This window comes from Bidens hawaiensis, unplaced genomic scaffold (genome assembly GCF_021521415.1).
Source record: "Bidens hawaiensis isolate Kalapana, Puna unplaced genomic scaffold, B.hawaiensis_p1.1 tig00004283_1, whole genome shotgun sequence".
Taxonomy (NCBI): domain Eukaryota; kingdom Viridiplantae; phylum Streptophyta; class Magnoliopsida; order Asterales; family Asteraceae; genus Bidens; species Bidens hawaiensis.
The window spans coordinates 1,551,004-1,573,249 of record NW_027491258.1 but is presented as its reverse complement, the minus strand read 5'-3'; the positions used below and the strand labels follow the sequence as shown (position 1 = coordinate 1,573,249).

At 34.6% G+C, this 22,246-nt stretch overlaps 2 protein-coding genes and 1 long non-coding RNA gene across 5 annotated transcripts in view; all 3 read left to right on the top strand.

Moving 5' to 3' along the window:
- LOC143626231 (uncharacterized) overlaps positions 1-22,246 on the top strand; it is a 58,056-nt gene that overhangs the window by 24,102 nt on the left and 11,708 nt on the right. The gene's annotated exons all lie outside the window — the stretch shown is intronic.
- On the top strand, positions 6,949-8,940 carry LOC143626235 (uncharacterized). Its single transcript, XM_077096385.1, has 5 exons — positions 6,949-6,975; positions 7,148-7,259; positions 7,724-7,861; positions 8,177-8,239; positions 8,627-8,940. The coding sequence occupies exons 2-5, from the start codon at positions 7,149-7,151 to the stop codon at positions 8,714-8,716; spliced, it is 402 nt and encodes a 133-aa protein (XP_076952500.1). The 5' UTR covers positions 6,949-6,975; position 7,148; the 3' UTR covers positions 8,717-8,940.
- Positions 9,158-10,071, top strand: LOC143626237 (uncharacterized). Its single transcript, XR_013152399.1, has 4 exons — positions 9,158-9,545; positions 9,649-9,710; positions 9,851-9,925; positions 10,023-10,071. It is a non-coding gene; the product is annotated as an uncharacterized LOC143626237 (long non-coding RNA).

Sequence of the window (22,246 nt, the reverse complement as noted above, 5' to 3'; positions counted from 1 at the left end):
ATCCATTAACTAATTAAGTCAGATATATATCTGATCATAACAGACCTAGGGGCTGTTTGGTAGCCTTTTAACAGTCATTAAAAGATCACCTCTTAATGACTCATAGCCTCTTAATGGTTAAGAGGTAGCATTAACCATTAAGACTTAAGACTATAACCTCTTAACCATTAAGAGGCTATGAGTCATTAAGAGGTAGCCTCTTAATGACTGTTAAGAGGCTACCAAGTTGAGATTGTGCCTCTTGAGGAATCGTTTGCCTCATTTTAGGATAAATATTTGGCCTGATGCCAACAATGTAAGCAATTTAAGGCATAAGGATCGCAAATTCCTCAAAGTATCGAATCAAATGCTTATCCTTTAACTCCATACTTCTTTGATTTATGAGTGAAACTCGTAGAGTAGATTGCGTTCATGAGCCTTATGCTCAACTCATCTTGTCTATAGTATATATACAAAACATCATCCCATTTCACAGGAAGATTTATGCACCTCTTCATAAATGATCAGCACCTTTCTTTGACTAGGATAAAATGATTTATTTCCAATCAGCCCATTTCATAGAATCTGTAGAAATCTTCCTGTTAGGGCCAGAATTGTTTGGAGAATCATGCCATACCATTTCCATCTACCAATCTACCATAAACAAAAAGATGTCAAATCAGCCAAAGTATGTCATACATGTAAACATTTTCAAAGGGGGGCAAAATGAGTATGTCACTGGAGTCAGGGTCGGATAACGGGTTTGAGCCAAAAACAAGTTGGTTTACATACCTCACCAATGATGATTGATGACTGTATCACCTTCCTTCACCCCACTTCTTATTAACGGAAATTTTTTTCAAAATGGCATAAAACATTTGAGTGAAATGGTTTTCGGGAGAGAAAAAAATTTAAAGGTTTCTAGGTGATCCGTCATTTCAAATGACGGATCCCAACATGATAGCAAAATGTGTCAGCCTTTTGTGTCGGCTGAGATCAATGGACGATTATCTGGACTTCCGTTATCTGAAATGGAGGAAGTAGAACAATTTTCTTGTGTTCCTCCATTTCAAATGGCAGAAGCCACTGCCATGCCATCCGCCAATGTAACTAGCGGGTCACTCAATAAGAACTAGCATGCCCCTATAATTTTGACGGACTTCCGTCATTTCAAATGGCAATAGTGAACTACTGCATATGCTGACAGATTTGACGGGTCTTTTCACATTTTCTACCACACTATTCACTCTTGCCACTCTTGCCATTTTAAATGGCAAGAGTTAAGTTATGAATTTTTTTTTTAAGTTTTAGTTTCTTTTTTTTTTAATAAAACCTGTTAAACCTTTTTATTTTAGTTTGTTAAAAAATACATGAATTTTTTGAAGTCGACTAATATGAAAAATACATGTTTTATTTATATTTTTCAGATGTGGTGCCTGAACCCAAAAACTCCCCCTTTTTTAAAATGAAGTCTTTGAGGTTTGACACTTCGACTACTTAATCCACGGATCATTAATTTGTAGTAGCAATTAAAAAACTATGAATGTTTTGAAATAAAAATATATTTCAAAACTAGCAAAATGTTATATGAAAAGTTTTTCTATGAACAACATGAAATTTTAAAAACTAACATAATTGCTTGTTGTTTTCTCTTTTTACATTTTTCACTTATGAGTAGTTCAATGCCCATCATTTGGATAGGCATAGATAGTCATTATTAAATAGACTAAGGTGGAAGCTATAAGAAATGAATAGACGACTTAGTCAAACGGGTTATTCGAGTTTACCTGAAACCCCTTAAAAGGTACTTGGTACTCGTCTCGTATTAGTTCGGGTTGTACACGGGTTTGTTAGATTCGGGTTTCATGAGTACGGGTACGGGTTAATAGTTATTCAGGTTGGGTTTCGGGTTGGGGATAAAAATGACAACCCTAGTTTTTTTAGGTCTGAATGGAACCATTCGGCCAGGGTCTAACTTGAATTGTTGACTTAAACACCATATCTTAATGGTTCAGCACTCCTCTTAATGGTTCAGCTCCAAAATGTTGCAGAATGGTTTAGTGGACACATATGCCCTTTACCCTGATATATATTTTCTTCTCCGTTTATTCATCGTTATTCTTCACCTCCATACCATCGACCACCACCAAACACCCACCATCGTCACATGTTGTCGACCACCATCGTTGCACGGCGACGACCACCACACATCCACCACCGACGCATGCCATCATCCTGGGATGGGTCACAAGAAGGTTTCTTTATTTTCTCCAGCGATGAAGAAACGAAGAAAAGTTCTTTTTTTATTAGGTATAATAATAGTAATAATAGTTGTTATTATTATTATGGTAAAATTAAAATATAAATGGAAACAAAAATGAGAAGTGTAAGAAGCATTTATGACCACACAAAAAACTCCTTAAAAATAAATTCAAAATAATAATAAAAAAATAATAACTCAAAATATAAATAAAAACAAAAAAATTAAATTAACTAAAATATTTCCGCCATCATACCCGTTCAAAAAAAAATACAAAAATACAAAAAATTGACGAAAAGACACAATGACGAAAATGAACAAAAGACACGATTATAACTATAAAAAGATACAATAGATCGCAAAATATAACACAATGCCGAACAAAATATAGCACAATGTTGAGTAATATAACACAATATAAAGAAAAAAGACACAATGTCAAGGAAAAAAACACAATCAATGACGAAAATAAACACAATGATAAACAAAAAAACACAATTTTTTTCACTTACCATTGTGTGTGTGCATGTGTGTGTGTTTTATGAGAATGAGAAAGACGGTGGAAACATTTTTGTGTTTTTACTTTTTTTCGTTTTTTATTAAATTTTGAGTTATGATTTTTTTTATTTTTTAATGGATTTTTTATGTGGCTACAAATCTTTCTCATCCTTCTCACTTTTATTCCCCTTTATAGAATAACTTGACCCATTATTATTATATTATTATTAATAAAAGTAACAACAACAATAATAATAATAATAATAATAATAATAATTAAAATAATAAAATTAGCAACAACCATTTTTATCTAGTCCAAAGACCCAATTCTGATTTAAATTATTTAAACAGATTTTCTTAAAATAATGCCAAGTTTTACACTGTGTTCTAAGTTTCATTTAACGAGGGGGGGGGGGGGAGAAAATTAGGAGTGAAAAGAAATGAGACGGAAAGTTTTTTTTTTTTTTGTGTTCCCGAGTTTAACGAGAAGGAAAGAAAAATCAAGGAATTTACATATTTCATGTGTTCCCGAGTTGAGAAAAAATAAAAGAAAGTTATAGTTTTTACTATTATACCCTTTAAGTAAAACTAAAAAATTAATTTTGAGAGTAATTGATAATATTTTTTCTCCTAATCTCTCCATTTTGAAGGATGAATATATGTTTAAATTTTCTAGTATTTTTCCTCCTTTCCCCTCCCATTATCTCCTTAAAAAATCTCCGGAACATGATATTTTAATATTTTCTCTTTCCAGCCTCCCCCTCCTCTCATTAAATGAGACTCTGGAACACACCGTTAGTTTAGTTACTTTTAATCATCCCTGACGAAAGTGTCATTTCCGGCAAGCAAAGAAATAAAGAAATCACTAGCCAGCCAGCCTTCCAGGGATAGTGTTGTGAGGAAGGAAGATATGGGTTACAGCATGTCGACCTGCACAAATGAAGGGGTTGTTTGGTTTTATTCTACATGAATGAATAATAACACAAGTGTGTGTGTGTAAGCATAAGGCTCGAGTAAGGCCGAGTAGCACCGAGTCGTCTTGACCAAGTTTGACCTTGGCTGAGTACAATGACCGCAGTGGAAAAAGTCGCCAAGGTGAAGGTCCGAGGACCGAGTAATCGCCGATTCCAAAGACTTCGAACCCGATTTTTACAACACTGCTTAACACTAACTTATAAGGATATGACTAACGGAGTTAGTGAATTAGACGTACATGACTACTTTTAGAAACTATGAGGACGAAAGTAGCAAAATAAAAAATATATCTTTTTGGACGGCATTAACAAAAGTGACAAAACCACGTGAAAGGAAATGACAGTTTACTTAAAAATAAGAGTAAAGTGCTAAAATCGTCCCTTAGGTTTGATCACATTTGTAACTTTCGTCCAAAATTTTTATTTTTTACAACTAGACTATTGAGCTTTCCAATTTTGGCACTTTACTCTAAAAATAAAAAAGAAATATTTTTGAAACGAAAATAACCAAAATAACAAAGTTTAAGGTTATTTGAAACGAGAATGAAAGTTTGAAGTTATTTGAAAAAAAAGAGAGAATATGCAATTTGCCTCCCTGGAATATATCGTCGTTGGATGGAATAACCACTGAAAACGAAATTGCGCATTATGCACGTCTGTGATATTTTGGCGGGGCAGTCTGTGCCATTACGTTACATAATTTTGTTAATGACCGTTGAGATGGAGGGTGTTTTGGTCTTTTTACAAATAAAAAGTTGGCGGTCAGTCTATGCCATTCTGTTTGTTATTTTTTTTAAAACCTTGGAAAAACCAGCTTGGCGGGAAAAATGGCAGTCCGATCACCGGGTATTATTTTCTTCATCCTTCCTCCATACTCTTTCCCCCTTTCTCCACCCCTTCTTCCTTCTTTCCTTACTCTTATTAACTTCATCCCCTTTCTCCACACTTTCTATATATATATATATACACACATACATACCTCCACCTCCGATGACACCAACACCATCACCATCACCGATCACCGGCATCGATCACCAACACCATTACCTTCTCAACTTCCGTCCGACACGAGCCGACGCCGACGCCACCCGCTACACCATCACCAACGCCGCCATCACCGACGCCGACACCACCACCGTCGTACCTTTCTCTTCACAATGGCTATGGTCTTTGTTATTAGGTTAAATCGGGCTCTTTTTTGAGTCCCGATTGGATTGAATCTCCGAATCGGAGAATCTATATTCGTTTCGTTGTTACGTTCACCGAGGAAGCCCGTTTAGCCTTTCGAAGAAGGTGGAATCTGGACCCGCTTCGCCTTCCGTAGTGTTCGGGGTCGACACTTTATATGTAAAATCCTGAAGTTTATAATTCGGGTGTTTTTATATATGTGTTTATGTATTGTGTTTTGATATATGTGTTTATGTATTGTGTTTGTGTAATATATATAAAAGAATGTTTGTGTGTCATTGTGTGTTCGGGCTCGGGTTTGGGGTTTGTTTGTTTGTTTTCGGGCGGAAATTTTACTAAAAAACAGCTCGTTTGTTGTTTTCGGGCGAAAAATTTACTAAAAAACGGCCCGATTGGTTATTTTCGGGCGAATAGTTTACTAAAAACGGCTCGTTCGTTGTTTTCGGGCGAAAAGTTACTAAAAACGGCCGTTTGGTTGTTTTCGGGCGAAAAGTTTACTAAAAAACGGCGCGTTTCGTTGTTTTCGGGCGAAAAATTTACTAAAAAACGGTCCGTTTAGTTGTTTTCGGGCGAAAAGTTTAAAAATATGATGATTATGATGATATATATGGTGATTTTGAGGATAAAGATATGGAAAAATGGTAAGTTTAAACAAACACTTGTTTAGTTCATATAGTATATATATTTCATATAGTATAAGTATAAACAAACACTTGTTTAATTCAAACGGTAAGTTTTGTTTGTGTTAAACCAAAGGTCGGGGGTTCGAACCCCGGCCGCTACACCATTTGAAAGAAATTTTAGATTTAATTATAGGCTCAGGGGTAAAATGATCATTTCAACCTTTTTGGTTAGTCAACTAACGGTCAACTGACGGGAATGGCACAGACTGCCCCGCCAAAATATCACAGACGTGCATAATGCGCAATTTCGTTTTTAGTGGTTATTCCATCCAGCGACGATATATTCCATGGAGGTAAATTGCAGATTTCTAAAAAAAGGACTTTTTGAACGGAAATAAAAAAAAATTATTTTTACATAAAAATTTTACATTACACAACCAAAATATGTGACGGAAATATATAATTAAGGATGTTAGGAAGGGGAAATATGTAAATGCTTCGAAAAAATAAAATAAATAAACACAAAATCTACACTTAAAAATTTATTTTGAAAAAATCATAGCTCAAACATTAAAAAAAGAAGTTTGAACTTTGAAGTTATTTGAAAGAGTATGAAATTGATATATTTGTGAAAACTAAAAAGCAATAAAAATATTTATTCGATCGTTTGCTTTGAATACTTTTTGGGGGTTTGTGAGGGACGGAGACTACTACGTTGTATCGCTTCGTGCACCAAAACCCAACATTTGCATCTGGTATGTATGTAATATGTATGTATAGCGATACTTGCAATCATACTCATAGTTTTACAAGGACCAATTTTCTGTTTTCAATTTTCGTCGTCTATTCTTTAATTGCGAAACTCATATGATCTTCATTTCAATCGACTAGGCTTGAGCTCGGCTCGTGAGTTGTTTTTTCAAGCTATGGTTTGACTCGTTTACTATCCATTAAATAATTCATATACTTTTTAATTATTTCTATATATTTTTTTGAGAAAACATTAAACGAGCTCGAGCTTGGTTGTGTAATGTAAAATTAATGCATGCAAATCCAAAAGAGGATTAAGAGGTAAACTTAAAAATGCACAAGGCTCGAGCTTGGGCTCGATAAATAAACGAGCTTTGTTTGAGGCCCGGGCTCAGCTTGTTTCGAGCTTTTTATAGAATCGCCTCGTTTGCACCCCCATGGGTGAGAATTAGATGGTAGGAGATGCCCAATGTATTGATATTTGTATATTTTTTTGGTGTTGGAAGCCTTTGAATACTTGACACTTGAATTAAAATTGATAAATTGAATACTTCATATTGATAAATATTAGTACCATGCGAGTAAAGTTTGTCGTTTTTAAGCTAAAATGTTTTAAAATCGATCATCAATTCATCATACAAGTAATTGGATGTCTACTCAGGGCACAAGCTCAACTGCAACGACAAAGGGTCGTGAACAAGATGTATGCGCTTATATGGTTTTTTATTTTATTTTAATAATTTCGTATTTGTTTTTTGTCCTAAAAAAGCTATGGTTATGCTGAACTGCTTGAGTGTCAATTACTTGGTGTGACTTATTCTCTACACTTGCATGTTGTATAATAATGTCATTTGCTAAATGTTTATTATATGTAGAATGAATACCTTGAAGAGGCATCTTCCATTCACCGAATATGAGAGACTACAGGAACTTAAGAAAATAGCTGAGAGGGTCGAGGAGGAGATTTATATTGCTGCCACAAGCGAGGTATGTCTTGTTCTTTATATTATTTAATGGTTTTGTAGCTTTTGGTTATTGCCTTTTTGGGCAGGTGTGTTGGCAATCAAAGTCACAAAACTATTTTTGTATTAAAGGGATTAAACCACCACACTTTTACAAGACACTTTAGCCACCTATTTATACTAAAACATAAACATAAAAACTGCATAATCTAAAACAACTTGCACAACTAGTTGCAAATTACAACCTTATCTTCCTAGACATGCTAACCTTCATTGTTTTAACTTATCCTAATACAACAACTTGACACACCAGCTGTTTACCTTACCTATTACAAAATTACCCTAGGTTTAAAAGCTTTAACAGCAGTAAAATACCAAGGGTTGCAGCTGACCCGTTTCATAACCTGTGAACATAATGATTAAAACTAACAAGGTGATATCATGTTTGTCATACACAATGGGTCTAAAATCATGTGATTTGGTTTGCAGTCTGAATATGCACGGAAGATATGCTTCATGATGCTGAGTATCGATACCAGATTACATAATTCCATGCCTCCAAACTCTGGTGCTTTAAATAATTCGTCAACAAATGGCGGAGATTGGCAAGAGGAAGTGTATAAAAAGGTGCTTTATATTATCTTGCACTTCTTTTATAGCACCTGAGATTTATACATTGCTTTTAACTTGAACAAAATCATTAAAAGGTGAATCGTTACCGATACAATGTCATGAGCGGATGTAGGTTTTTTGTGTGTGATCCTGCTTGTGTTGCCATTCTTATATTTATACATAGATATTTTTTTTGCAATTAATAATGCTGCATTTGAATACCATTGAATTTATGAATTAAAATGATAAACAACTAGATGAGAATCACATATTTTCTTTTTCCAATTATAGGCACTATAACCTTGTTTTTTATTTCTCTTTCGATTACAGATAAAAACTATGAAGAACCTGTATCTATATGGTGAAGAATGGCAAGAGGGCGTGTATCTAAAGGTGTCATGTGTTATTGTTATCTTACATTGTTTTTAAAGCAGTGAAAGCACCTAACATCTCTATTTGCTTTTGGTTTGACCAAAATTAAGCTCTGTTATTCTAAACCAAACTTTGCTTTTGTTTCTTTTATTTCTCGCTCGGATTATTAAAATAATATCTATGTGATTACCAAAAAATGGTACTGAAAATATCATTCAAATATCAAGAGTTTAAAGTGTATACAAGTTTTTTGCTTGTAATCAATAATCATGCTTGTGTTTCCATGCTCGTGTATATTAGGTTTTTGCAGTCATTGCTGTTCCATTTGAATAGCATTATGCGACTAAAGTGGAAAAATGTATTATTACACATCTTTTGAATGACATGGATTTTTTTTACTGATTACAGATAAAAGCTATGAAGGACTTGTATCTTCGAGATTTGAACGACATGTGCCAGGAAATTCTTTCCAAATTACATGGTCATGAGGTAAGTTAGTGTCTCATATTAGATATTGGTGTGAACAAGCCAAGCCCAAGCTCGACTTGTCTCTAGCTCGGCGCATTTCGAGCTCCTTTCCTAATACATATAAACTTTAATTATTTTTATATATTTTTTAGAAATATGAGCCTAAGCTCGGCTCGAACTTGGTTATGCAGAGTGAAACTAATACATACAAATTCAAAAGAGTTAGAACTTAAAAATACACAAGGCTTGTTAAGGCCCGGCGAGCCTAAACCATCTTCCCATATAAGGCTCGGTCTCTGCTCGTTTTAAGCCTTTTATCTATCCGATATCAAGTAACTCGCTTATGACTCGGCTCGTTTGCACCCCTAATCAGAATTGGAATTATTTAATGTGTTAAAGCATGTAGAATCATTTAAAGATAATATGGCATACAACAAGGGCATTCGATGAAATTTTTTTGTTGTCCAGTATGATTCTCTTCCTCAGCAACAAAAATACAGGCAACTTGAGAATTTGAAAGTAGATACAAATATCTTGGAGCGTTTTATGCAATTCTTACAGATCCCTAAGCATGAAATACTAGTTAATTATAAAGACAGACTACCTGCTTATGAGAGGGATATTATTAATGTCATCAATTCAAATAAGCGGATACTAGCGCCACCTCAGCAACAAGCAAAAACACTTCCTCCATTACATATGCAATCTTTGCAGCAGTCACAACAACTAATTTCTCAACTGACACATAGGGATATGCAACAAAGGCTCGCAACAGCAGGTGGTTTTCAGAACCAAAATGCGATAGATATGCAGAAACCGCTATGTCCACTAAAGAGAGCTATGCCAGAGGCTTCATCAAGTAGGGATTTTTTTTTATTTATCATATATGTTATATTTTGATATTCAACTATATTTTGAGTGAGCTAACACATGAAACTTCTACTCTTGTGTAGCATCATTAGATTAGACAGGTCAGACCAGCAATCAAAACGGTGGGGATTGGCAAGAGGAAGCGTATCAAAAGGTGCGGTATATCATTACTGATATAATATCAATCAAATGTCATTGAGTGTATACAAGAACTTTGTTTGTAATGATCCCATGTTCCATTTGCATACAATTGTCACCATTATCATCTAAATATATATTTTTTTCTGATTACAGATAAAAGCTATGAAGGAGCTGTATCTACCAGATTTGAATTACATCCACCAGAAAGTTCTTTCCAAATTACCGCAGGTAAGTTATTGTCAAATCATTTATAGAAAATGCACACATGACACAACCAAAGGCGATATTTTATTTCTTAATTTAATGAAAATCTCTTGGTGTCTAGCACGATTCTCTTCCACAGCAACCAAAAAACGAGCAAATTGAGAAGCTGAAAGTATTTAAAAATATGTTGGATAGTTTCATGCAATTTCTTCAAATCCCTAAGCATGGAATATTAGATAACTATAAAGACAAGCTGGGTACTTATGAAAAGCAGATTATCGATGTCATTAATGCGAATAGGCGGAATCAAGCGGTTGCTCAGCAGTAACCACAAGCTTGGCCAAGGTACAATAGTTGTGTAAACCAGTTTCATATTGTATAGATTTTATCTTCCCTGCTTTTACATTTGTATGTTTTAACTAAATCTTATTTCAACCTTCATATTGTATGATGTCTTGGGTTCAAAGCATATTTGGCTTTGGAATTATATAACTATTGCTCAAAACTCGTTTATCTCTTAACTTTGATTTGATGCATTTATTTACTAATTGGACAGTTTATCAAATGAATACATGATATTTGAGAACTGAGATACGTTGTCATCTAAACGTAACAATATTCTTTTCTTAAAGCTTAGCTCTCCAAAGTCTAAACTATAACAAAACTTGAACAAGCACTATCAACGACCATAGCAAGTAAGTAAAATATTTGAAGTACTCCAAACTATTATTGATCATGAATAAAATTTAGCATAAATAGCCAAAGATGAGTTAACATCCGAGTAGCTTGTTGAAGCTTTGATTATGATTTATGACCAATGATTGGATTAAATTGTGGAATAGTGCAAATAACTCTTTTAGAGTTTTATTTCAGCTTAGACCAAGCCTATTCTCTTATTTAAATACCCTTTCCAATCAAAATTACATAAACAGTCCCTTAATTATTAGACTATCTTATTAGATTAATCAAATAATTCCAATGTGTAAAATGACTAAAATGCCCGTCTAATCAACATATTTATTCAACCAGTTAAAAGCTTGCAGTTATTTGAATTGGGAATGAAATTAATACATGAAAAGGCTATAAAAGTTTTTTTTATTAATTTTTACAAATTACAGGATTGAAAAGAGTAGTTTTTCTTAACCTTAATTCCATTATTATTCATTAAAAGGAGTGTTTACATTGAAATGAAAAGCAAGCGGACAACAAGTTGAGTCAATAGCCTTTTTGATTAGTCAAAATAAGTTGTTTAAAAGTTACATTCATATATCCTAAACCATTACTATCACTGACCCGTTGGACACGACTAAATAGCTATGCAGCCTTAGGCACAAGAAAACCAAAAGTATCAAATGCAAAGTGTTTGGTCACTTTCCATAAAGCGGCTTTTAATTAGGTTTGTCCAAACTTCTCGTCGCTTGCTCAATAAATGCTCATTTGATTTCGGCTCGGTTTGGTTTAAAAACGGGCCAAGCACGAGCAAAGGTACACTCGGATCGACTTCTTTTTTCTTACTATATATCGTACAAGGATAAAATGGTCATTGACTTAACGACAATTGACATGTATCGATTTTATGCAATCAAATCACCTCTATGAAAAAAGAGCTAAATAAAAAGACCATAAAAGTCATATTAGCTGACAGTTAACTATCAAGAAAGTGATTAAAAAAGAAACACTCGAGTCAAAACAATAACCATTTTTACTCCATACAACATTAATCCACAAAATATTCAACTCTTATTGCAATCGGGACGAGTAAATAACAAGTTATCATTATAAAGTTGCACCGAAAGAAGTGTGTAAATTTATCAAGTGCACTTTGAGTTATAATCCAACCCGGTCAATTTAATGGACAAGCTTTCTCAAAAGCTTTCTGCTCTTTGCGACATAATTCAAACTTGTTTTGGTACATACAACCAGCATAAGCATCCGTCTCTTTTTTACAAGCATCCGTCTCTTTTTGTACACTTGTGATGAAGATGCTTCAGCCTACAGAATCAAATTTCCAAAATAAACCAACAAATTCCATATAAAGACAACAATAAGCATTTCTTGAGATGCCGCATGGTACCTAGTCCTAAGCCGGTCTTTTGAACACAAAGCTATGAGTGCAAGTACGAGTAAAAATTTCTACCCACTTATAATTAGATTAATGCTCTCGCTAACGGGTCAAATGGCAGGGTTGAAAATTTTGAGTAAATTGGCATATGCATTGTAAGCCTGTAAGTCTGTAACGGTCATTGGATAATAGAGGTTGTTAGAAGGATTGTAGTGTGAATTTAATTACACCAAAATGTATGTTCCTAAAGAAGTCTAGTTATATACTGCAACGATTCCTCATGCTTTTAATAATTTATATCAATAGTTTGTCAATGCCACTCATGAGGATTTGCAACTAACATGTTTTGTCATGCTATAAGAACCTTCCAAGAAATCTGTAGGTTTACAATGTCTATGAAGATCAAACAAACAAGGTATTGCAATATTCTTTCTTGAAGCTATGCTCTCAAAAGTTTGAACCATAAAACACTTGGAAGATATGCATAATCAACTATCACAGCATCAGTGTGGCAAACATTACTAACATCATGGGAGTTGTGTTTGTGTTATTAGGTTGGTACCAATTGTTATATTTTGTGCAACTCATTTTAGGCGTGTAACATCCCAAAAATTTGATCATATATATTTAGATTATTCTATTAAAAGTTGTTGAAGTATATCAATAGATGATATATCTTGTTTCAGATTAAAAGTTATTTTGGTGGTTATTCAAAGTATTTTAATCAGATAAAACTCTGACTGGGACAAGAAATTAGTATGAAATTTGTGAGGAAGAACTAGAGAGAATGTCGTCAAAACTTGAACGGTGTTTTATCTCTAGGGCGGTTATGATTATAGATAATCGCTTCAAGCAGTTATCTTTTCAAATTTTAGACGTTAATTAATAAAGCCCAAAAATTACTTATGATTATGTGTGACATAATCATAAAATTCATTTTTCTGATGAATTTTTAATGAAGTAGTATTAACGAAAATAACATTTTTCCAAACTGACATGGAGGGACTCTGCCCCTTGGAACCTGCTAAGAGCTGCTGCCCCTCGGACCCCATTCATTTGGGGGCGAAGCCCCTAACATCATAACTAAAACAATTGTGCGCTCCGCACATCCCTAACTTGCATAATGTTTATTGTGATACATTGTCGACCAATTAATCCAATTACACTAAAATACTAACAAAAAAAAAGTAGGAGGCAATGTATCAATTTGCTAAATAGTAGCGGTGTGTTTATTTAACTTTACTCGAAACCCGATCAAACCGAACTTTAAATGGGTCGGTTATCGGGTCATTTATTCTCAACAAAAAACCCGAACAACCTGAACATTTGTTGTCCTTTCTTTATAAACGTGTTTTGATTTGGAGTCTTTCGTATTTGGAATATTATGTGCTATAGTTAATTTTGCGACTTTTGAACATTATCGCATCATGTTTTCATATGATGTTTGAATTTTTAAAATATTTATATAGTAGCATGATGGTAATTTGTTAATAAACATATAATTTCGTTTTCATTTAAACCCAAAAAGTCAAAAAACGAACAACCCAAAACCGAATTTATATGGGTCGGTTATCGGGTCAGTTTTTCCTGGCCAAAAACCCGAACCCAACCTGAAACCCAAAAATCTAACTCGAAGAACACCCGATGTCACGTAAACAGAAGTTTCACACACACTTCACATTTAGAAACGCGACATGCGGATTAATAAACGATAATTTATTGGATTATATACAAATATATAACTAATATTTTTAAAAAAGAAAAAAAAATAACCATAACCTAAAACTCCTCCTTGGCGCCCACTCATGCTAACGTCTCATAACACATTTGAAGCATAAACGTCTATTCGATCATCAACCTCTCATAAACCTATATTTATGTTTGATTTGTGAAACATTTTTTGTTAAGATTACACTATAAAGAAAACATATCAGTACACCACCTCCATAAGTATACACTAGCTTAATGCCAAATCATTCGAGCCATAGGCCGTATGATAGTGTGAAAAAGGTGATATGGATTGTATTATATTGCCAGCAGTCACTTTAGTTATTTATTTGCCATCAACCTCATGTTGAAATAGTTTTTTATAATCATAACTAAATTGAGGAGATAGATGAAAGTGTATGCTTGTGAGCGCAGCCAAAACTGCTAGTTTTAAACAAATGAAAAGAAAAAACAATTGTAAATTTTACCTCAAGGCCAGACCCAACCTTAAATGACAGCACCTGAATAAGTATCATCTTCATTAGCCCATGACCATAATATCCTTCTCATCATAATAATCATAAGGTAATAACCCTTTAATATTGTCCATAAAGTCAACAATCTGGTTCCACCACAATTCTTCTAACCGGTGAACCCGTGATCATATACACATGTTTGGATGACAGTTCAAACCAAGTACAGAATTTGCCATTTCCCAAAAACTCATCAGACCCGCTGCTAAACAAATGGGTAAAATCGTCACTTAACCCAATTCTAACTCCTCCAGATAGAGTTGACCCCATAATCTTTTGGATATCCTTCAATGGGTTGGATGGATGCGAATGGAGAATGAATGGTTCTAATTAATGCTAAGATTAATAATAAAGAGTCAACAATTGTTTACAAAAGTAAGGACTTTAAACGTTGGGTTAGGTCTCCTAGCACGTTACATTTCTCTAACAAGACAGCCATTTGGAATGTCATTTTTATCTTGTTGTTAATGGGACAAACGTGTTTGATACATTGGTTCAATGGAAAACATTAGGCATGTTTTTAAAGCTAATTTTAATACTCATGATCATTATGTACTCGGAAATTATGATCCAAAAGGCGTCAGTACTCAACACCAACGTCATACCAGCCGCTTTTTGATCATAATTTCCGAGTACATAAAAATCATATCCATGGCTATCATAACTAGCTTTAAAAGCATGTCTCATGTTCTTCCCTTGAACCGACGTGTCAAACCTATTTGTCCCATTAACAGGATAAAAATCAGGACATTCCAACGTGTCTGACTTAATGGAGAGAGTACCATGCTTAAAGCACTAACCCAAAGTTTAAAATCCTTACCTTTGTAAGGAATTGCAAATCCCAATTATTAATTTTAGAATCGCAACCCTCCATTCTCCATCCGCACCCATCCAACCCGTTGATGGATCTCTAAAATTTAATGGCTCAACTCCATTTGGAAGAGTCAGTATTGGATTTGGTGACGATTTTACTCATTCATTTAGCAACGGGTCCGGTGAGTTTACAAAATGCCAAATTTTACACTTGGTGTGAACTGCCATCAAATCCTGTGTATATGATCATGTGTTCACCGGTTGGAAGAATTCAAGTAGAACCAGATTGTTGAATTTATGGACAATGTTAAAGGGTCATTACCGTATGATTATTATGCTTCGAAATCGTTTTATGATGATGAGACATATATTATGGTCATGGGTTAATGAAAGTGATACTAATTCAGATGCTGTCAGTAATGGTTGGTCCGGCCTTTAGGTAATTTAGACTTGCTTTATCTTTTCATTTGTTCAAATCTTGAAGTTAGTTTGGGCTACGCTCACAAGTCATAAGCATACACTTATTATTTTCATGTCTCTACAATTTAGTGATGATTGATATGATCATAAACACAATTTCAACATTGTGTTGATAGCCGACAAATAAATGACTAAGGCGTATGGCTCAAATGATGTGACAAATAAATGGTGTGTGAGCGGTGTAATCACTAGATTTAAAATAAAAGATTTATTGGCATTCAAGTAAAGGGTCAAGTTATTCTACAAAAGGTAATAAAAATGAGAAGGGTGAGAAGCCATAAATAATTGACATGTATCAAGTGGGGACTAAAAGAAAAAGGGTATAAAGGTAATTGTACACATTTTCTCTCTCCAAATACAAGACACATGTTAATACCCCCATCATTTTAGAACGTTTATAACTTTTTCGTATGATATTTTATAAAAAAAAAATATCATAATAACAAGCGTTTTTTTATCTTTAATATGAGTATAATTTTTGTTATATAAAATTTAAAACAAAAATCACGTCATTGTGTCTTAATGCACACAATTGTGTCTTTTCGCACACCATTGTGTCTTTTCACTTATCATTGTGCTTTTTTCGTCATTGTGTTTTTTCGCACACCATTGTGTCTTTTCGCTCATCATTGTGTCTTTTTTCGTCATTGTGTGTTTCGCACACCATTGTGTCTTTTCGCTTACCATTGTGTCATTTTTCATCATTGTGTCTTTTCGCAAACCATTGTGTCTTTTCGCTTATCATTGTGTTTTTTTTTGTCATTGTGTCTTTTTCCATTATTGTGTCTTTTCGCTTATCATTGTGTTTTTTTTCGTCATTGTGTCTTTTCGCTTATCATTGTGTTTTTTTTCGTCATTGCGTCTTTTTTCATTATTGTGTCTTTTCGCTTATCATTGTGTTTTTTTCGTCATTGTGTCTTTTCGCTTATCATTGTGTCTTTTTTCGTCATTGTGTCTTTTTGCTTATCATTGTGTCTTTTTTCGTCATTGTGTCTTTTCGCACACCATTGTGCCTTTTTTCGTCATTATGTCTTTCAACTTATCATTATGTTTTTTAAATACTAATAACACCGTTGTGCAATAATAATATGTAAAAATAATGATAAAATAACAACAAATTATCTAATACATAAAACACAATAATTAATACATGTTACACAATAACTTGAAACGTAAAACACAATGGTGAATACATATAACACAATGACATAAAACGTAAGACACAATTGTGAATACGTATAACACAATGACCTAAAACGTAAGACACAATGGTGAATACATATAACACAATGACTTGAAACGTAAAGCACAATGGAAACAACATATTACAAAATGAATAACAAAAAAACATAATTAAAAAACCCATTATTTTTTTTATTTTTATATAACAATATGATACTCATATTAAAGATAAAAAAACGCTTATTATTATGGTGAATTTTTTTTAAAAAAATAATGTCGTATGAAAAAGTTATGGACATTTTAAAATGATGGGGGAATTGACATGTGCCTTGCAGAAAGTCAACAAAGGTGGGTAATTACCTTCATGCCATTTCCATCAATATTTATTTATTAAATCAATCTCAGTCATTCAAATCTAAGATCAATAAAATGGATTCTTTTTCACACTTCTCATTTTTGTTGTCCTTGGTATTTTAACTTTACCCTTCAAGTAAAATGCATGCTTATCTGATATTTTATTGGAATGATGATCCACAAAATATGTAGAAAAACCATTATTATCACCTAATTAGATTTCTCTTAAAAATAAAAATAAACCCCCAAGTTTTAGTATAGTTACTACTAACCTTCAAGATCTGGAATCGGGATGCAGTAGTGACACGAGTACATTTAGAACGGAGATAAGATAAATAACGGGGAGATCTAAACCGAGCATATCTGAAACGGTGCTTGTTAAACCCTCAACTCAACTATCTAGGTAGATCTGACTCCATGAATGAATGAATGATACGAGTGGATCTCAACTCAGATGGGGATGGAGATTGTGGTAGGTAGGGATGGTGTTGTGAGGAGGAGGTTTTGGGTTGTTTTTATTCTCACATTTTCGTTTGAATTTAATTTAATTTTTGCGGAAATCTATTATGCCGTTAAGCAATTTGTAAACGTCTGTTATGCCGTTAAGAAATTTATAAATATCTATGCCGTTAAGCAATTTGTAAACGTCTGTTATGCCGTTAAGCAATTTATAAATAACTGTTATGCCGTTAAACAATTTATAAATATCAATTATGTCGTTAAGCAATTTATGGAGTTTATTATTGAAAGACAACAATAAGTCTTCAAATGCTTGAAAGTTTTTTGAAAACTCTTCGTTTATTAATTTTGTCCTTGTAAGAGACATCATAAAAAAGTCTTCAATTGCATGAAATCTTTTGAAAACCTTTTGTTTATTGATTTTTTTTATAAGACATGAGTATATGTCTTTGGATTTATAAAAGACATGAAGTCTTCATTTGTGTTCTTAGGTTTATTAAATTCCCAATGAGAAATCATTTAGTTTCGATAAAGATTAATCGAGTTTTGTTTTGAGAAATCAAATTTTTTAAAGATGCTTAAGGAGAGATTATAATAAATACTTTTTGAAGTAAATTAACAGTTACGAAATAAACCATACCTCTTCTTCTTATCCAGCTAAGTGAACCTTTGAAGTTGAATTTTACAAGTGACCAACCCAACCAATCTGTTCCCTACGGCCTCCTGCCTCAACGGTACTCTTATGGCTCCAGGGCTCCATGTTTTACAAAATTCTTAAAGATGAACTTGATGGATAATAAGAACTGATATATTTATTTCACAACTGTTCTTCCCGAGGGAAGAACTTCTTAGTACTTACATAATACTCTCCTTTAGCAAGGAGATTACTCACTAATACACATAATTTACACTCTTGGGTCTTCATATTTTTCTTCCATGACTTTGGATGGATTCACGGTTCTTGTTTTAGCAAGACCGATTTCCAGATGATGGTAACTTTGGAAGGACTTTCCTTGATGCCAATCTGGGAGTGTAGAGGTACACTTGATGAAGATGTTAGCATCTTTTGCTGCTGCAATCTTTTTTCGAAAGTTTTTGATTGCTTTCTTCATTCCTTCGGTCATTAAATTAATTTCTTGTAAATTAGAGGAAGGATAAATATACTTAACTAACCCAGCAGAGAATGCTAAGGAGATAAGTTATGGGCTTGCGCCTGGACAAAAGACAATTAAACTTTTAGTAGCCTTATCTTCTGTGTAAATGTGCTCGGATTCAAAGTCATTTTGACTTAAAGACCGCGCTTTAGACCATAATGATCTAAATTTATCAAGAGATACAATATCTTGGGATTCTTCTTCTTCTTTCTCTTCAGTAAATTTTAATTTTGAAGGAAATGGGGAAGCTTTTCTGAACTCAACGGTTTTTTCTTGTTTTCCTGGTTTTAAAGGTTCAGGAAAAATTGTTACCTTCAAAGGTATTTCTCTTTTTCCAAGATTTGCTGAATAGCGAGTGGCTTCTTGTTGGGCTTGTGCTAACGTCCCAAACTTTTTGAATGGATAGCTGGTTCCATCCACGTAACTTTTGACTGTTGACCAGTCTTCATATATCCTGTAAGCCCCGTTACCGGTAGCCCTACTTTGTATGTTGGATTTACTCATGAACGCAGTTCTAAATATCAGAGTTAATAAAAACTTTCGCGGAATAATAAAACTTCAACCATAACATTTTACATAACCATCAAATCATGTCTTATAAAACATTCGTAGTCAATTAAAACAAAACATAGTCTTTAAAACATCACAACATTTCTCCGAGATACCAGTATCTTCGATTCCATGTCATGTGTCTTCAGTCATGCGAACTGCCTCAACCTATTTGCCTACGTGCATACTAAAAATTTAGCTACGCAGAGTGAGTTCTAGTTAATCTCATAACTTACTTTTCATATACATATACGTACCCGAAGGTACGCATTACATACATATCAAGATCAGCATTCGTCCATAACCATTCATATCTAAACATACATTATAAAGGGCGTTTCACCCTACATACCTCGGATATTATTAGGGTCTGGTACCCTCCATCCTCGGATATTATTAGGGTCCGGTCACCCTACATACCTCGGATATTATTAGGGTCCGGTCACCCTTCATCCTCGGATATTATTAGGGTCCGGTACCCTTCATCCTCGGATATTATTAGTGTCCGGTACCCTTTCTTCCATAGCTTTATACTATACATGTCCTTAAATACTTTTCCTAACAATACGTGCAATCTCCGAAGAGCGTTCACGTACCATTAACATATCATACGTACATTATGCATACATCATGAATATTCATACATGCATCTTATCTTCCATCATACATAGCAATCACGTCTTTAGCTACCACCTGACGGTACATGCAATACCCGAAGATCGTTCACACACCGTCAAGCAATCATCATACATAAATCGTACAAGGCATACACTTACCACTTAAGGTAAGTGTATTAACTATCACATCGAGTATGCACACAGCCCCGAAAACATAACAAGGAAGTGGGGCTAGAAACTCACCTCAATGCGGTTGCGTTCACCGTTTACGGTTATTCCCTTCTTGAGCTGTGCACGACTAACTGTATAATAATTATACGTTTTAGTAAACTATCACTACACATATCGCCTTTCTAGTTTAATTATTACCCTCAACGAACGGGGGTCCGGGGGCAGCGCCCCTGGCAGCGGGGTTCTAGGGGCGGCAACCCCTAGCGGGGTCCAAGGGGCAGAGCCAATCATTCTTTTCTAAGTCCAGGGACTGTTCTGTCATTCTATCAAACTTCTGGTTCGTTACTTGGTTCTTAACGAATTGTGTTATCTTAACGAACTGATCCATGCAGCGAATTGAACCCTTTAATGAACTAGTTATTAAGCGAACAGGATCCTATAACGAACCAGTCCATAGCGAACCAGTCCACATAGCGAATCAGTCCAGGTAACGAATTGGACCTTCTAATTTGTTGTTTCCTTAACGAATGACTATAACGAATTGGGGGTTAATTCGTTATCTTCTCCTTAACGAATCTGAACGCGAACTAAGGTCAGTTCGTTATTCTTTCCTCAGCGAATCAACTTAATGAATTGAACACGAACTGTAGCTAGTTCGTTATGTTCCCATAGACGAACCAGCTAGCGAATCACCTTTAATTCGTTAAATCCCCGTAGCGAACTAGGGTTAGGTCAGGGAATGTCAGAACATTCCCTGACATCCTCGTATTAACTTTTCTGGTGCCGCCTTTCCGGCGCCGCCGCCGGAAAACCGCGAACACGTCCGAAAAACGAGTTTTAACTTCATTCCAAGTTGTTCCTTTAATAAATCTTGGACTATTCCTGCGGACTTATGTTCTATTAATAACAATAAGGCCTTGGCATTGGAAAATTCTTCTGGATTAGACTGGATAATCAGACTAATCTCAGTGTTCCATTTGTCGATTGTTTCTTTTCTTTGATTAAATCAAAAATACAATCAATTTTTATGGTACCAATTTCAGTTGAACTACCATTATTTTTATCTGAATTTGGTATCCCCTTATGATAGGGCATAGAGAATTCATATTTTGTGTTCTCTTTCCTGTAGGATGGCTTGCGGTTACTACTACTAGCAGCGCTGGATTGATTCATCCTATGTTTTGGAATTTCTTCTTCCGAAGAATCTTCTTCTTCAGTTTCGGGTTCTTTTAAAGCAAAGATTTTTTCTTTATTTTCTGGAAAATATTTTTCTTTTAATTGTTTATTTTCAGAAAATTTCTTTTCGCACACTTGATCGCTTAAGGTCATGAGTTGAACGAGTTCCTGTATTTGTTCGGCTGAATAGCTTTCCAGCTGTTCGTCAAAAATTTGTTCTAATCTTTGTGTGATAGAACTCATTTATTTACAAGACAAAATAGTATTATTATTTTGAAGATTTTGTATTTCTTTTTCGAAATTTCTAATTCAGAGCAGGAATCCGAAAGGACACAATCTGAATCTATTCCCTTTCAAACGGCAAAGGGTAAAGAAAAAACAAGTCCGTTTACTCCTGTTGCTTTGGAAAAAAGCAAAAGAAAAGTTAATGAAGAACTAAGATCTTCATCTAGTCCAGAAGCAAACGGCTCTGGTAAAGACAAATCAAATCCGTTGATGGCTGACAGTTTGCCAAAAACTGAAGAGGTCTCATTAAGACCAAGTTACTCTCAAATCACACAGAGACCATAAAATCCAAAAACAAGGTTCTATGTTATCTTTGACGGTGAGCATAGAGGGATATACGAAGATTGGTCAACAGTCAAAAGTTACGTGGATGGAACCAGCTATCCATTCAAAAAGTTTGGGACGTTAGCACAAGCCCAACAAGAAGCCACTCGCTATTCAGCAAATCTTGGAAAAAGAGAAATACCTTTGAAGGCGCAAGCCCAGAACTTATCTCCTTAGCATTCTCTGCTGGGTTAGTTAAGTATTGTAAGTCCCCCCGGGGCGTCACCGATCGATACGAGATCCGCACGAGGTCTAGGAGTGCGGAATCCTCCTAGACTCGTTTATGGTGTAGAAGACGAAGAACACGATTACACTCATACAAACATACGAACAAACACACGAATGGGATAAACACATCTGCAGATCTTTTATATAATTAACCAAAACTCATTACATACCAAACATGAAAACAAACGACGGCCGACCCGAGGTGAGCTCTACCTCGGGTCGTCCCACACGACTCTCTCTCGGTTTCTCTC